Here is a 17,530-nt window from a genome sequence, read left to right as displayed (position 1 = left end):
GGCACCTGCCGTGGCTCAGTCAATTGAAATCCCACTTCACTTAGGTCACGATCTCACAATCCGTGAGTTCAAGCCCCACATCAGGCTCACTGCTGTCAGTGAAGAGCCCACTTCAGATCCTCTGTCCTCCCTCTCTCTCTGCCCCTTCCCCACTCACGCTCGCTCTCTCTATAACATGAAAAAAACATTAAAAAAAGAGGTGAAAAAGTGTTCACGATACACGTTATTTAACCCGGTATGTCCAAAGTATTATCAATTTAAATAGGTAGTCAGTCTAAAAACTATTGAAATATTTGCGTGATTTTTTTTTCGTACTAAGTCTTTGAAGCCTGTTGTGAATTCTATACTTAGCGCATCTCAAATTGGATTCCTTTGTGGTTCTTGTGTGCTGTTAGTATCCTAAAATTATCTCAGAATCCTTAAAGACTTGAAATACCAGTGTGTGACCGTGTAGCTGTCTTGCAAAGATTTCAGGACAAGCCGTGTCACTGTTTCCTGATGTTCTCTGTGGACTTCAGGAAGTGGCATCTTGTATTCTGGTTTCCCCAAAAGCACCTTCTGCCCAGGGGCTCCCTGCCTTACCTGTTTCGGTTCTGATTTCTTCTTCTCCAGTGTATGTACCTGATGAGTGGGAGGTTGCTCGGGAGAAAATCACCATGAGCCGAGAGCTGGGGCAGGGCTCGTTTGGGATGGTCTACGAAGGAGTTGCCAAAGGCGTGGTTAAAGATGAGCCCGAAACCAGGGTGGCCATCAAAACGGTGAACGAGGCCGCGAGCATGCGTGAAAGGATTGAATTTCTCAACGAGGCTTCAGTGATGAAGGAGTTCAATTGTCACCATGTGGTAAGAGAATGCCCTGAGAAGCCAGAAACTGACGCAGGGAGAACACCTCAGTGGGGCCCCCCAGAGTGTCAGTGGCATCACTTGGGGGTTTGGTGTCTCGCCCCGCCTTCCGGAGTTCCCCGTCACCTCACTGTTGGCCCTTAGACACCTGTGCACTAGCAGCTCTGGCTGTGGTGTAGACCCCGGCTAGTGGGGGCCCTGTGGCCTGCACATCTGGGCTCTGCAGGTCACAGACTATTCTAGCAGCCTGGATGGGGACTGTCACGGGCAACCCTCACCCTCTGAGTCCTTCTCTCTGTCATTCCTCCCAGGTGCGGTTGCTGGGCGTGGTGTCCCAGGGCCAGCCGACGCTGGTCATCATGGAACTGATGACGCGGGGCGATCTCAAAAGTTATCTCAGGTCTCTGAGGCCAGAAATAGAGGTCAGTTTTGGTTTTCATGGACTTCATACGTTACCTGTTCTTTCTTTAGCACCTTCCCACCACACCCCCCCCCCCAGAAGATATTGTGTGTTTATTTTTTTATTTTTAAGAAATTTTTTTGAGTGTGAGCCGGGGAGGGGCAGAGAGAAGGGGAGACACAGAACGGGAAGCAGGCTTCCGGCTCCAAGCTGTCAGCACAGAGCCCGACCCGGGGTCAAACTCGCAAACCGTGAGATCATGACGTGAGCCAAAGTCAGATACCCAACCAACGGAGCCACCAGGCACCCCTGTGTCTTTAAACCTGCTTACTTTTCTTTTTTCCTTTTTTTTTTTTTTTTTAACGTTTATTTATTTTTTTGAGACAGAGAGAGACAGAGCATGAACGGGGGAGGGGCAGAGAGAGAGGGAGACACAGAATTGGAAGCAGGCTCCAGGCTCTGAGCCATCAGCCCAGAGCCCGACGCGGGGCTCGAACTCACGGACCGCGAGATCGTGACCTGAGCTGAAGTCGGCCGCTTAACTGACTGAGCCACCCAGGCGCCCCTAAACCTGCTTACTTTTCAACATTGAATGTTTCTTGCTGCATGCTTGGTTACAGGTTCTTTGTATGAAAGATGTCCCCGACTAGAGAGAGACCTCAAGATTTTGTGGGAGCCCCTTGCCATTTCTCAGATACCCTTCTACTTAACCCCTCTGTGCTCCTGTTCTGCATTCCGCCCCCCTCTAGGTCCCTCCTCTGCCGCAGGTGCTCCCTGACTTCTCCCTGCGTCTGCACAGCTTCCTCCCTGAAGCCTTCCCTGCTCCCCTGCCCGGAAGGCAGGAACCCTCCATGACTGCTCCCCTAGCACCAACTCTCTCTTCTATGGTCCTCCGAGTGGATTCCCCTTCCACCCCATCGTGTTCAGCTTTTCCTCCCAGGCTCCGAGCGCTGCCAGTTCAGGGTCCGTGTTTGTGGCAGGCAGTCTTTCAGTAAACGCCTGTCAGAGTTCAATGTTAGGTTGACGTGATTCTTGTTGATGGTGTGGTTTCCCACCTGGCTCTGTACACATAGATGCCCCCTTATTCATGAGCCCCCTCCCCACACACGTCCCTTCCCCCAGGCTGTCAACAGTCTGAGCCTTTGAGACCGGGAGGCCCTGTTTTCTCGAACTCTGCATCCACATGTCAGGCTTGATCCTGAGGCAGAATGATAATCACCTCGGCTGCACAGTGTCTGCTTAGTCTAGTAAAAAAGACCAATTTGTGTTATGAGCTTCAACTTGTAAATCTGCTGAAGTCCTCTGCAATTTTTCATTAGTCACTGTGGTGTCTCCCCGTCTGTGGCATGAACCCACAAGGCAGCTTTTTAGCATATGGAAGCATGACTCCAAGTGAGTCACTCTAGGAATAAACTGGTAGATAAATACTTACAAATAATACCAGCAACATCTGCCTTTCATTCGGCCCCCTCAGTGGGTCTGAAGGCCTCACTTTCACCCTGACTTTGCTCTGTGTTGAGCAGGCTTTGCATCTGCTTGTATTCCCAGAATACTTCCCTTTTGAATCTCTACAGCCTTTCCCTGTTTGAGTCTAATCTTTGGTTTTCTTTTCATCTACAACTTAATTATCTCCCAAGTAGTTGTTCCTTAAATTTTAGTTCTGAGCACCTGTTCGCACGTGGCTTCCTCCATTCACAGCAGATGATTGTCCTTGTGGTTCTCTGAGGGTCACGAGGCCAAGTGTGGCCCGGGGCCCTGAGCAAGATGATTTACAACACACACCCACCCTCTGCTCTACAGTGTGCCTCCCCAGGTCCCCTGGATCGTAAACTGCCTCACTTCTGTAATACACAAGCCAGCATGAGGGAGAAAAGCTTCATCAGATAGGTGGCTCAAGACACGGCAGTGTATTTCTTATCAGATTCATGCAGACATCTGAAAAGTATGAAACGCTCATTCCCTGCATCCCCGATTTCAGGCACAGAATAAACATTTGGAAACACGTAGTCTCCGTCCCGGCTCTGCTGCAAGCTGTCTGCCGTCCTCAGGCAGCTGCTTCGGGCCTCCGCACCTCAGTGTCCTCGTGTGTAAAATAAGATGGTTGGACAAGAAGGTTTCTGAGAGTCCCTTTTCCAGATCTCAAATTCACTTTTAGATGTGTCAGATTTAAACTTGTTCTAACTCAGGTCAAGGATAAAAATATGTATGCTTGTCCTGCAGATTCATTATACTCTATTTGGCATCTTCTCCCCAAGTTAAGATTTGCTCATTTACTTTGCTAAATGTGGGTGTTTGTGTATACATGCCTTCAGTAGCTCGAAGCAGATTAAAGATTTCCGCTCTCTGAAACGCCTGAAAGAATGGCACTGTGGCACCATGAACTGATCAAATGTCAGCCCTCTCTTCCAATATGTATAATCAGATTCCTTTTATTGATTCTATCCTTCATGTTAACTATGAATGACCACTTCTTTTTTCTTAAAATTTTTAATGTGTATTTTTGAGGGAGAGAGAGAGACAGGGTGCAAGCAGGGGAGGGGCAGAGAGAGAGAGGGAGACACAGAATCCAAAGCAGGCTCCAGGCTCTGAGCTGTCAGCACACAGCCCGATGCGGGGCTCAAACTCACGAACCGTGAGATCATGACCTGAACTGAAGTCAGACGCTTCACCGGCTGAACCACCCAGGCGCCCATAAATGACCACTTCCAGTAAACACATATACTTAATACTCCACAGCTTAAGTATTATGAGCATCAACTTAACAGTTCACCTGCAGATTTCCTAGCATACCATGCACATCTAAAGCCCCAGAAAGCTTAAAAGGCAACGGTGGGTCCTGAGCCAGAAAAGCTTGTCTAAAGGAGACTCCCATGTAAAAAGAAAGTGCTGGTTTGGGCTTACCCTTGGGGACATTATGTCACTTCTCCCAGGAAACTCCGTGATAAGTATTTTAAACCACCAGAGACTGTCTTGATAGTCTCTTCAGAATGTAAACATACGCCATGTGTAGGGAACTACCCCACAAGCGCTTTGGAGGGTTGTTGTACTGCTTCTAGAAGGCAGCTTTCAGCAGAAACCAGCACATCTCTGGGCAAAGCCAACATCCACTGAGCACAGACCCTGGCCAGGCACTGGCAGGCACTTTCCATGTGTGGTCCCAGCTCATGCTTCCGGCAGTGACCCCACCCAGGCATGCTCTTCCCATGGCACCCAGGGTTTGAGCCGGGAAGGTGGCGCTTTGGGACCTGTCAGAGTAATATGGCTTTGCAGTGTTGTAACAGATGCTCTGTAGTCAGGGAAACTGAGGTAAACTCTATCGCACAGCACAAGCAAGAGGTGGTTAGTATCTAAACTGTGGCGGGCTGATTTGCTCTGTATTTTTTTATTTTTTTAGGATGGAGAGATTTGGGCACATGTTTTATATAAGCTTTTTTCTAAATGGATTTTTTATTATTCTGAAGTATTTCTCTTTAATTCCAAAGCCTCCTCTACAAAGAGGAAATGCTTATCATGTTACGTGTCCCCGTTTTACATTGATCCCCCTCCAGAATATGCTTCATCTGGACTTAAATTAATTGGCGAGTGCCTGTTTTCCTTGGTGCCCACAGAAAACAACAACCCAAGGAGTGCCACGTTGTGAAGTGAAAATGTTAGTCCTGATACTTTTGTACTTTAGATGAAAGTTAAAGAGAAAGAAAAAGATCAGATACTTGATAACGATGCTCACATGGGAAATAAAGCATACAGTGTCCATTTGGGAAACACATTTACTTATTTCCACACAGCCTTTGTAATATTCTCTCGCTCCTTTCACCTGCACTTTGATTATAGACAGAAAAGGAACATATAAACTGATAAAAACTTGAGTAATCAAGAAATCTTAATATCTGAAATTGTTAGTTTCACTTTAAATAATTTTTGCCCTACCCAAAATAGAAAATGCTGGTCCCAAGTTGTGCTAATTAGCGTTTCTCTCTGCAACTCTGTGTGATGTGGTCAGCGGGCAAGCGCATGACTTTACCACGAAGCAGATGCTATGGTCTCCATAATAATATGTTCCTTCTGAGCAAGTCCTGTTTCTTAGCAGACTGACCTGTGGTGCTCAGATTGAACAAAGATGGATTTGCACACCCTGGAAGAATTAGGGTGGGGGACACTCCTAAATTCTCACGTGAATTTTTTTTTTTTAATCTCCAACAGAATAATCCAGTCCTAGCACCTCCAAGCCTAAGCAAGATGATCCAGATGGCTGGAGAGATTGCAGACGGCATGGCATACCTCAACGCCAACAAGTTTGTCCACAGGGACCTTGCTGCCCGGAACTGCATGGTGGCTGAAGATTTCACGGTCAAAATCGGAGGTGTGTTCTCAGCTTCCCAGGTCTGAGCAGGAGCTAAACTCACACACATTTCAGAGACTGAGCTGGCATTCACCCACCTGTGAAGAGGTTTTCCAGTGCTTCCCATGAGTACAGAGTCTTGTACTGGGGAATAACTTGGTTGTCTCCAATTGATAGTCAATCACAAACCTCACTGGGCTGGCTCAAATCCCTATAACACATGTGGGCACAGCAGAACAGGCAGTGGACAAGGATGAGCTGAAGCCATGGTCTCTGAGGTAGCCTCTCCTGGCATTTGGGGCATTTTTGGGCAGAAGAGTTCTAAGCGTTGGTTACAGAAATAATTGAGGCAATGTCCTCAGGTGATTTTGACTTGGGAGTAAAAGTTGCCATATAAATTACCAACATTTCCTCCAATGTTTCTGGCTTGAAAGGGGTTTTGCCCTCTCAGTGGTCCATGGAGTTTTCTAAGATGTGAGGCCCCCAACAGTGAAGCCCCTGCATAGAGCAGTAACAGTGACAGGGAGGTGCAATCACTCAGGTGAGGGAAGATCACTGCTTATTGGGGTTCACACCCAAGTTGGTCAACCTCTAAGCTCTTGACCTGTGTATTATAACGCTTAGCTGATCAACCTGCTGGTTAGACCCCTTGTTGCCACCACCCACTGAAACACCAAAAAAAGGGGGGTTGGGTTGCATTTCTGGTGCTGGTTAGAAATTCATTTTAGCCTTTAGGTTTGGGTTTTGCTTTGATCTCTTAATCCTGATAAAAACACTTATAACTTCAGGGCTACTCAGGAAAGCTACCTACTTTTACCAGAACCCTTACCTTCCCATTATGAGATGACAATGGCTCAGAAAAACATCAAGTATTTATTCTGAGAAACTTCAGAGGACACTTTACATCCAAAATCCATTTAAAATTAACCTCCTTGATGTAGCTGACTTTGCTAACACATAGAAACAGACACAGAGAGTTAGACAAAATGAGGGGACAGAGGACTATGTCCCAACTGAAAAACTAGCACAAAATCACAGCAAAAGAGCTGAACCAACCAGAGGTAGGCAATATGCCTGATAGAGAAATCAAAGTAATGGTCGTAAAGATACTCACAGGACTTGAAAAAAGAGTAGAGGATCTCACCGAGACCTTCAACAAAGAGACAGAAAATATACCAAAGAACCAATCAGACAGAGATGAAGAACTTAGTAACCAAAATTAAAGATACACTAGAGGGAATCAATAGGAGAGGAAGCAGAAGAACTGATCCCTGAACTGCAAGAGGGAGTAATGGAAAGCAACCAAACAGAACAGGAAAAAGATAAAAGAATGATAAAAAAGAAGGATAGGTTAAGGGAACTCAGCAACACCATCAAGCATAATAGCATTCACATTATAGAGATCCCAGAAGGAGAAGAGAGAGAAAATTTATTTGAGGAAATAATAGCTGGAAACTTCCCTAATCTGTAGAAGGAAATAGACTCAGGAAGCAGTGAGAGCCCCCAGTAAAATCAACCAAGGAGGTCCACACCAAGAGACATAATAATTAAAATGGCAAAAGGTAGTGATAAAGTTTTAAAAGCAGCAAGAGAAAAGAAAGCAATTACATACAAGGGAAACCCCATAAGACCATAAGCTGATTTTTCAGCAGAAACTTTATAGGCCAGAAGGGAGTGGAATGATATATTCAAAGTACTGAAAAAAAAAAAATTAAAATAAATTTAACCTTTTTCTAGCTCTTGAACTATCTGTTATGGAAATGCTCATCTTTCTTTAGCAGTATATTTTTTCTTTAGCTATGATTTTGAATGAAATATTTCGGTCCTTTAGTTGTGAATGAGGAGTATCCCCTCTTGAATAGTTATCAAATTAGGGGTTAGTGTCTTTATTTTTCATTTGGAGGAAACAGAGATGATGAATGGAGCCATATCATAGAGCAGACATCCCTGAGTCATCAGAACTACTCATTCATGAGCTACCAGTATGTCCCTGGATTTGGCCCTTTGAGGCATCCACATGTCTGGTGCCCCTTGAATCCCAAGAGGCTGACAGGCTCCAAGGTTTCTAGGAAACAGCCTCTCTCGCCACTGTCTGGGCTTTCTTTGTGCTCCCTGCTCCCTTCCCCTTCCCTTTTCGTTCCTTCCCCTTTTCCATGAAGACTCAGATTATTCCCATGGAGATGCCAGGCAGCCCTCCTTCCCCAGCGCTACAGAACAGGGAAGCCCTGAGCTTAAATCCTGGTTCTGCCGCTAGCAGATGAGACTTGGGACTAGTGCCTTAAGTTCTGAGCCTCAGTTTCTTTCCCTCGGAAATGGGGATGCTGATAGAGCAGACCCACGAGATGGTGGGCAGGACTGGGCACAGGACAGCTCCAAGCACACGCCTGGCACAGGACAGGTCCCCAGTAGATGTCAGTTCCTGGGGCCATCAGCATCCTGCTTCCCACACCCGCTTCCTGGCACACGCAGGAGCTCAGCTCATGCTACCTGCTTTCCGGTTTCACATCACGGTGGGAGAGCTCTTGTCGGGCCACTTGCCATTTGAAGTCCAAATCAGCAAGGACCATATTTGCCATTTAACACAGTGGCACATTTACAGTGACATTTGTACTTGCAGTTTTTCTCACTAACATTTGGAATTTTTCTTTTGTGCTGTGGAAGAAATAGGTTGTGTTCTTTTTCTGGGGTTTCTTTTTTTTTTTTTTTTTCTCCTTTTTGTACAAGTAAAGACAAGTCCTCTCCTCTGCATGTCACTGGATTAATTCTGAGATAGGGTTCCAACACTTCGTTTTTATTCCTCACTTGGGTTCGAAAGATCTGTTTTTCCAATGCCCGGTGTCTCATGGAGTCCAAACATGACAAGTAATTTCACCAGAGGCAGCTGTTGACCCCTCAGCTCAGTACAAGTAAGTTGTGTTGGTTAACGTGCAAGGAACTTTATTCCCTGTGTTTGCTTTGTAGCCTAACCGCTTTGTGGCACAGTTAGAGACATGAATGAACATTTTAGAAAGGAGAGCAGCCCTTTCTCCTGGGGAAGGAAACGGAAGAGTCCCTGTAAGAAAAGGTTGGGTGATTGAGTGGAAAATCAAAATCTGACAAAGAAGCGATAATTTAGGATTATAAAGCAGGCCTGCCATCAAACATAATTATGTGACATCTTTTAGAGACATGGAAAATGGAACAAATTTTCAAAAATGAGTAGGAGCATTATGTTGAAAAACATTATTGGGTAATAGCTTCAGGGGCCTAGTAAATAGCATCTCCTAGCATCTTACTGTGTACTTTTCTTTCCCCGTGAATTGGTACTTTCAATATTTTCCCCCTTATTAAGCAGTAAGACTATTTTATTTCCTCTGGCAGTGGGGCAGTGCTACCAAGTAAGTAAGAATCAGAATGCTCTTATTTATTTCACCAGGTTCTAAAACCACATGTAAATGACCTTTGGTCTACACGTGAATGTTTTCTTGATAAAGTGGGAGACTTGGTAATTTATAAACTGCTTCTCACTTTAAATGAATAAAGGAATTAACTTTTTTATTTATCTGTTTCTTTATTTGGAATGAAATTAAATTTTTTTATTTTTATTAATTTTTTGAATGTTTGTTTATTTTTGAGAGGGAAAGAGAGACAGAGACAGAGTGTGAGTGGGGGAGGGGCAGAGAGAGAGGGAGACACAGAATCTGAAGCAGGCTCCAGGCTCTGAGCTGTCAGCACAGAGCCTGACGTGGGGCTTCGACCCACAAACCATGAGATCATGACCTGAGCCGAAGCCGGATGCGTCACCAACTGAGCCCTCCCGAGGTGCCCCAACTTTTTTTTTTTTCAAAGGACTCAAATTGTAAAGCTATTTGAAGCAGACATTCATTGGTATTTACTTGTCACAGGATTAATCGATCAGTCATCCCTTATCGATTCTGCCTTATACAATTGTAAATGCTGATACCCAGCCTCCTGAGAGTGTGGCTCACCCGTGGGTGCCCCACAGCTGTGATGGAACATCTTTGCTTCCGCCCTGAGAGCTGCTCAAAGTGCGTCACTCTTGTGCCTTCTCTCCACCTTACAGATTTCGGTATGACGAGAGATATCTACGAGACAGACTATTACCGGAAAGGAGGGAAGGGGCTGCTGCCTGTGCGCTGGATGTCACCCGAGTCCCTCAAGGATGGGGTCTTCACCACTCACTCTGACGTCTGGTATGAGAGTCTTCTTCTGTAATGCGAGCCCAGAGCCCTCCAGCTTCCACAGATCCCACTGGCTCCGTCTCGAGGGCTTTATGTTTCTATTGGTCTCTATGCATCGTTACCCCGTTTCCAGCTTTGGCCAAGCGCTGTGTGGGCCATAGTCCTGCACAGTTGAAAGGCTCCTGTTGTCAGTGGGCTAGCTGAGGACAGCGGGCATTTGTGGGCTCTAAAGAATTTGTGAGACCCACATTTCTTGCAGTCCTTAAGTGCTCGGTAAGTGGCGAGGAGCCCTTGAGAGACAGACTATCAGGGGCCGGGACATGTCCGAAAACTTCACCTCTCCCCTGGCCACCTGCCCTCGTTCCATCTTTCCCAATAAATAGATAACGTGGTGTGTGTGCGGCTGCCTCACCTAATTACAACTCCGGATTGCAGACATTCCTTTGTTCACACCCAAAGCTTGTGAGTCTGGATGTGTTCTCTCATTGGTCCCATCTGCTGTCTGTCCTTTTTCAAAGGACTTCACCATTGTGGACCCAGGGATGGGGTAGAAAGCACAGTGTCTCCCTTCACGATAACGTATCTTGGGGTAGAAAGCTTAGCTGAGGAGTACAGAAGACTCTCAGTAGCGCTGTTTCCTGTGATACCTCAGCAACACTGTGGAGAGGAGGCCAGGTTCTGAAATACAACTGAGGTCCTTGGCAGGCTGAGGCCCTGGCACATCTACCTCCTAGAACGTCAACTAGTTTCTTGGCTGTCCTCTCGGGAGGTCCCATTGCTGCTGTGTTACGGAAATGGGAGTTGTTTACTCAACTGTCTGGACGACCACATAGAGGAGCTATTTAAATAGTGACCGACATCATTTTTTTTTTTTTTTTAACCTCGTGAACCTTTCGTAGTTCAAGGGCCTTGGATCTCACTACGAAGACAGGTGCAAATTGGAAATAGCATTTGAATACGACCCAGCAAAGCGTGATTGCTTCTCGGGTTCACGTACGAGATCTGTTTTTGCAGTCGGTCTGTCCAAGATAGTTAGCTCTTTGCTGTCAAATCAAAGTGCTCACCACCATTTTTAGATGTAGAGATGATGGGGAGAGAAGGTCTGTTCATGCATCTGATTATTGTAGCCTCTATACCTCCCAAAGCTCTGAGGTCAGCTTGTAGTACAATAAAATAGAAAACCGTGCGAGCCAGGGACAGCAGAGGCAGGATGAGAAGATAAAACTAGAGTTATTAATATCTCACAGGCTAATTTTGCCCAAACCCTGGTTAGCAACGAATGCCACCAGCAGCAGCAACAGAGGGACTTGCAGGGGGTTCGATGCCAGTTTTCTCCCACTCGACGGCATCGACATTATGCATGAGTAATATGTGTATGTAAACAAGAGTGTCTATTTGATAATCATTCCGTTCAGTGTTCAGGCATTAACAGTGCTTTAAATTCTTTTTTTTTTTTTTTTTTTTTTTTTGGTAACACAGCCTTTGAGGGTAACATGGGTAGGGTAGGCCAGGACTTGGTGAATATGGAAGGTTCCTCAGCTGCCTAGGATCTCATGCCCTCCCTGTCAAAGGAATGGGAGTCACCTTAGATTGTATTCAATAGCACAAAACAGGTGTTCCCAAATAGTTGAAACTCTAGAAAGAGATACAGAGAATTGTATTTGACTGTGTCAAAGAGACCTCAGCGTCTTTGGTTTGGGAGGCACTCCCAAGGTCGGGTCCAGCCCCCACATCCCACCCATGGCCTCTTTGACAGCTAGCGTTCAGGCTTCTGCTCAAATGTCTCCAGGACTACTTGTCCTCTCCCTCACAAGGACAGGCCACCCTAACTCTTAAGACGCCCTTGTTCTTTGCACGTCTTTCTCATATGATGCTTAAGTCTGCCTCTTGGTGACACCTGTTGGCCCTCCTCTGTAGCACACTCGCATGCTCTCGTCTGTTTTTGACGAGACGGGCCTTGGAGTCACAAGGAAGTGGTCTCTTTTCTCTAGTTTGAACACTTCCACATTTTCCCAGTGCCCTCTGAGATTTTATTCCCAGGCCCTCGGGCTCTGTGCTTCCTACCCCTGCAGCTCTGTCGTAGCACCGTGTCCTTGCAGGACGATTCCTTTGGCTTAGAAGACACAAGTGTGCCCTCCAGGGATGGAGGGAACCAAGCAAAAAACTAGGCAGTTGGGGCCCACAAGTGTGTCCCCTCCCTGGGCATCTGGATCACCCTCCAACAGTCTTCATTTCTTGACTTACTGAGAAGGTTTCCAAACTTCCACAAATACCTAGGCCCGCACCCACTTAAAATTATTTGCTTCTTTGCTGGCTAATTCACGTCAGCGGGGAATGTGGAGATCTGTGTAGGTCTCAATTTACTGGTGGGTGGGACACAGACATGATCCTGTCGTGGTGTGCTGAGGTGTGGTTCCTGAACGCTGGCCCCAGGTGGCAGTGGCACTGATGTGTGATAGTCACATCAAGTTGTACCTTCTTCGGGGCAAGCCCCCCAGTGCTCATGATTGGAAAAGACGTCACGCAAAGACATTTGTCTAGTGTTTACAGATGAAACCTGTCCACAAAATTCATGACTCGGTACGATATGAAGGCATTGAAACCAGTGCCCATGCCGTTGTAAATCATCTGCTTTGAAAAGTACACAGGCTTTGCCTCTTAGTGTCCCTGTCTGGCCGTGTGGCCTTGGTCAAACCACGGGGCATCTCTGGGCTTTGGCTGCTCAACCTGTGAGGTGAGGTCTGCTTTGGAGTGTCTGCACTCCCTACTAGGCCTGCAGTAGCTTGCTGAATGTTTACATGGCTCCTGTGGCAACTAGTGATGCCAGGGGGGGCGTCTTGGTGTGGGGTAGAGATGGCTCAGCCTTCACGCATTGGACTCTGCCGGTCACGTCCCGCGAAGCATGACCAGACTCCAGCATCAAGTGGCCCTCCCTGACGAGGGATACTGACATCACACAGGAGTCACTCCAGGCCAGCCCTGTTACCTGCTGTGTGACTTCATGCGTGTGACCGTGAGGGCCTGGTGAGGCCCAGGAAATGCTCAGTGTGTGCAAGAACGGGGCGACTAGAGACCGACTCCCTGTCCTGGAAGGGTGAAGTCTTGTGGAGAAGAGGAAGTGATCCTGACAGGTTGGAGTCACAAAAGCCTGGCCAGAAGAGACGGGGCCATGGGGCACCCTGAAGTAGAAGTGTCACTTACAAGGCAGTGGGGATGCAGGTTCTAGACCGCGGGAATGCCGAGAGAGGCTATGGCGGGAGGACACGCTTGCGAAAGACGGTGGGACTTCCTTGAGGGAGTTAGGGTGGAGAGAGAGCAAGTAAGGCCTCAGATGTTGTGTCAGGGGCTTGGGCCTGATTCTTCAGGTTCTGCAAAGACGCATAAAGTTTCTGAAGGAAGAGCGACACGGGAGACTGTTTTAAGATGTTCATGTTAGCTAGAGCATCAGGCCGCATGGTGAACGGTGCTAGCACCAGAAAGGAAGAGTGCTATAGGCCGAGGAGGACCGTCAGTGCCATGGTGGGCCCTGAGGAGGCCGAGGGAAGGACGGCCTTGGGTTGACTGCTCGAGTGAGGCAGGACACCAACTACTTGAGGCCAGAAGAACAGGACCGAGAGGCAGAGCTTGGGCTGAGACACGGGAAGTTTATGGATAGCCAAGTGACCGGGAGCTTGAAACAGAGCACCCGGAGCCGAAAGAGTCCGTGCGGGAGCCGTTGAGTGAGAATGGGCTGCTTGAGAGGGGCTGGCCCCACCGGCAGAGTCTGTGGAGGAGAAGGGGCTCTGGGAGGGAACTGTGTTGTTCTCAGAGGATTCCTCAGGCCAGGCCTGCAATCAGTAAAAACAGCCACGCTTGTCTTTCCTTGCACTGTACCGCATTCCAGACACGAAGGTTGGGAGCTCCGAGGCACGCTGCCGATGTGACCAGGCCCACTCCAGTATGACATCCCAGCACCAGAGTTGTGGAGAAGCCGGCTGCCTTCAGCCCAAGCCTCTGAAGTGTGCCTTCAGCCACACTTAGGCCTCTGAGTCTTTGGCTTTTCTAGGTCTCTTGTGCAATATAAAGGCTATTTCTTGGTCACTGGAAATTAAAAAGGGCCTTGGGTGAGTCGGTCCTCTGCTAAGATTTTATTTATATCTGATATCTGTTCTTAGTACAAAGTTGCACAGAAACCTTTTTTTTTTTAATGTTTATTTATTTATATTTAGAGAGAGAACATGCTTGGGAGCAGGGGAGGGGCAGAGAGAGAATCCCAAGCAGGCTCCACGCTGCAGTGCAGAGCCGGACATGGGGCTCGAACCCAAGAACCGTGAGAACATGATCTGAGCTGAAATCAAGAGTTGGACGCCTAACCGACTGAGCCACCCAGGCGCCCCTGTACAGAAACCTTTTGCTCACGGAAAAGTAGCTATAGCTGAAGCAGTGAATAAAACATTGGCTCAGGCTCCGGGCCAGGATCCCGGGAGCTCTCGGTGGGAAGCGCCAGGCCCCAGAATTTTCAGTGTGGCTCTGCCACTAGCACCCCCTGGCCCTTCCGCAGTCCTGTCGGAAGCCCCTCGGGCTGCTTGCTGCCGACGAGCCTGCTTTATTTTGCTGAAATGAACTGAGCGTAAAGGCACATAGACCGAGGAAAATTGGTGCGAGGTGGCAGTGTTGGGAGGTCACCTTTATTTTGCAGGTTACGGCATCTCCTTTTAAACATTACCTGTCTGAACTTTCTGTGTGCGTGTCCACATATTTTAATTTGTTTTCCAGCAGTTAGATCTTCTAAACCAGCAGGCAAAACTGCATGCATAGCGGAATGGCTCACTGCCCCCGCTGCTGAATTTACGCCTCGGCCCCTTTGCCCCTCAGCTAAACTCTTCTTAAGGACGCCTCCTTGCCTGCCAGCCCGCCGTCAGCCAGTGCTGTGCTCCTGGCTTCTCTCCCTGTGAGACTGAGCCCCCGTCACATGTCACAGACCAGCAGCTCCCCAGCTCACTCCCACAGGGCTTCCCTCCCCACTGGCCCCACTGGACCTGTGAGATCCCCTTCCGAGCTTTCTAACCCTCCAGACCTGTGGAAGTCAGAACTGCGGTCAGAGACCCAGGCGTCAGTATGTTTTGAAAACTCAGCAGGAGGGGTGGGGGGGTGGCTCAGTCTGTTGACTGGCTCAGGTCATGATCTCAGGGTCTGTGGGTTCGAGCCCCACATTGGGCTCTGTGCTGACAGCTCAGAGCCTGGAGCCTGCTTTGGATTCTGTCTCTCCCTCTCTCTCTGCCCCTCCCCTGCTCGTGCTCACTCGCTTGCTCTCTCTCTCAAAAATAAATAAACATTAAAAAAATATTTAGGAGCACGTGGGTAGCTCAGTCGGTGAAGCATCTAACTTCAGCTCAGGTCATGATCTCACGGGTTGTGAGTTCGAGCCCTGCGTGGGGGTCAGCACAGAGCCTGGAGCTTGTTTCGGATTCTGTGCCTCCCTCTCTCCCTGCGCCTCCCCCACTTGCACTTTGTCTCTTTCTCTCGCTCTCAAAAATAAATAAACATTAAAAAAATGTTTCTAAACTTGCCAGGAGTCTCACTCCACAGCCAGCATTGAGAGCTACTTGGGTACAAGTTTCCAAAATAGGGGAGCTTGTTGAATGGCTTGATTGTCCCAGGCTGTATTCGAGGTCACTAAACCACTGTCCCGGCAGGGCCTGGGGACCTGCCTTTAATTAGAGGATAGAGCACATTTGGGAGACACTGCCCTATTGGGCCCGTGGCTGGGGCCAGGCCCTGAACTCAACCTGCCCAGGGTTCAAATGAGAAAGCAGGTGCTTCTGAGTCATTCAGGGGGCACTGCAAACCACCCCCTGCTACAGCTTTGCCCACACTGCGGGAAGACAAGGGCCACGCTTCGCCGCTGCTGGGCGCACTGGAGGACGCTCGCTCAGTCACCACGCCGAGGGCACGTTTTCAGCACCCGGAGTGGGGAAATGCTGGAAGGGAAGGGGCAGTGAGGGCTGCCCGCCCCTCTCTGAGCCCTCACGTCCCCTCTCTCACCCTAGGTCCTTCGGGGTCGTTCTCTGGGAGATCGCCACACTGGCCGAGCAGCCGTACCAGGGCTTGTCCAACGAGCAAGTCCTTCGCTTCGTCATGGAGGGCGGCCTTCTGGACAAGCCGGACAACTGCCCCGACATGCTGTACGTACGCCTGGGCCCCTGATGCCCTCCCTCAGATTCCCCTCCTCGATGACCCTTCCTGGGTCACCCGAGATGGGTGGTTCTGAGAGCCAGTCTCTGCGGCCCGGCAGGTGGAGATGAGGGGGCGGGGTGCAGTTTGGAAGGAGGTTATCCTGATGGAAGGACCCTGTGCCTTTGCGGAGTCACCTTAAGTTCACCGCATCTCCCTTAATCTTTTAGTCCTGATTTGCACCTGGGGTCTCAGGCCAGACATCTCTGGGAAGTATTTGACCAAAGCGATCCTTACCGGCCTCAGCACCAGAGTTTAAGAAAACTGGGGGAGGGGGCAACAACATGGCACTGGCTGCTCTTAAGCCAAATCCCGGAGCCTCTTGCAGCCTTTGGCAGGACTGCTCTGGCACCACGTAGGGCAAACCTCAGGCCTCTTCCCACCGCGTGCCACCTCCACCGTGGCACCCCCCCCCCACACACAAGGTTTCTTCTCTGCTGAGTGCTGACCGAAGTCATTAGCTGTGAAAGCAACACGCTTTCTGGGGCTTCACCCAGTGACCCATGGGGACTGGGAATGTGGTTCAGCTGGCCCATCAGGGGGCCCCGACACAGCCCCGGGGGTGTACAGCTTTGGGCGCTGGCAGATTCATCACCTCAAGCTGCTTCTTTTTAACAACAACAACAAGAACATTCCGCTTTTTGTTCCTGAGGTTTGTCCGATGATGGGAGGGTGTCCGTGATCCCTCCTGGGCCTCGCTACTCAGCGCCTTTAGTTGCACTCCTTGTTGGCGCAGATCAGAGCTGTCGAGGGCAAGAGGGCCTCACTGTCCACAGGAGGAACGAGTCAGACGAGGGTGTGAAGGTGTTCTGTGGTTGGGTCATTGGGTGCAGGACAGGAGCAGGGAGAGAGTGTGGACTTGTTTTCCACATGGACGTTAAAGCAGGGCTCGTAGAGTCTTCTGGATCCCAATGGGTAGAAGGTAGGCTACCACTCATGCCTCAGCACCAGTTCCGGAATTTTCCAGAAGTGTTCTTCAGGACAGGTGTGGCTTCACATTGGGAGCAACCCCGGAGGAGATGTCAGGCCGCCTCTGTGTCTGTGTGGAAGACCCCCCCCCCCCCCGCCCCAGATATGCCACCTGCACGTGCACCAGGCCCCCAGCGAGCAGGGGCCCCAGGCCGGGCCTCAGGGTGGTGGGTTTGCCACTATGAGTCTGATACCACGTCCACTGGGGACCAGGGAAACTGGCCTCGACAGTCCTGAAACCTTTGCTCCTTTGAGTCTCTCACAGTTTCCTTGGGTCAGGACTCTGGACACGGGTGTGCCGGCCCCTTGGCTCAGTCTCATCAGCCCGAAATCCAGACGTAGCCTGGGGGCGCCAGCATCTGAGGCTCTGGGCCTCCGGCAGGACTCATGCCTAGGGCTGCAGAACCGCCGGCCTTCCGGAGAATGGGTCTTCTCCCGCCGGAGTGTCTTACTTCTTCAGGGCCAGCAAGAGAATCTCTGCTGCTTTTACCATTCGTTTTAGCTGATTAAGCCACATCCAGCCCAGATCATCTCCCTGCTGGTTAACTCAGAGTCAGCTGATGAGAAAACTCCATAACGAGGTGAA

At 49.1% G+C, this 17,530-nt stretch overlaps 1 protein-coding gene across 2 annotated transcripts in view; it reads left to right on the top strand.

Moving 5' to 3' along the window:
* The window catches only part of IGF1R (insulin like growth factor 1 receptor), a 307,717-nt gene that overhangs the window by 274,948 nt on the left and 15,239 nt on the right, over positions 1-17,530 (top strand). For both annotated transcript variants that reach the window (XM_078448958.2, XM_078448959.2), the window contains exons 16-20: positions 613-842; positions 1,154-1,264; positions 5,443-5,602; positions 9,645-9,774; positions 15,792-15,926. In XM_078448958.2, the coding sequence (XP_078305084.1) occupies positions 613-842; positions 1,154-1,264; positions 5,443-5,602; positions 9,645-9,774; positions 15,792-15,926 (766 nt within the window). The remainder of the gene's footprint in view (positions 1-612; positions 843-1,153; positions 1,265-5,442; positions 5,603-9,644; positions 9,775-15,791; positions 15,927-17,530) is intronic.

This window comes from Panthera onca, chromosome B3 (assembly GCF_046562875.1).
Source record: "Panthera onca isolate mPanOnc1 chromosome B3, mPanOnc1 haplotype 2, whole genome shotgun sequence".
Taxonomy (NCBI): domain Eukaryota; kingdom Metazoa; phylum Chordata; class Mammalia; order Carnivora; family Felidae; genus Panthera; species Panthera onca.
The sequence above is the reverse complement of the archived record's forward strand: the minus strand, read 5'-3'. Positions and strand labels throughout refer to the sequence as shown.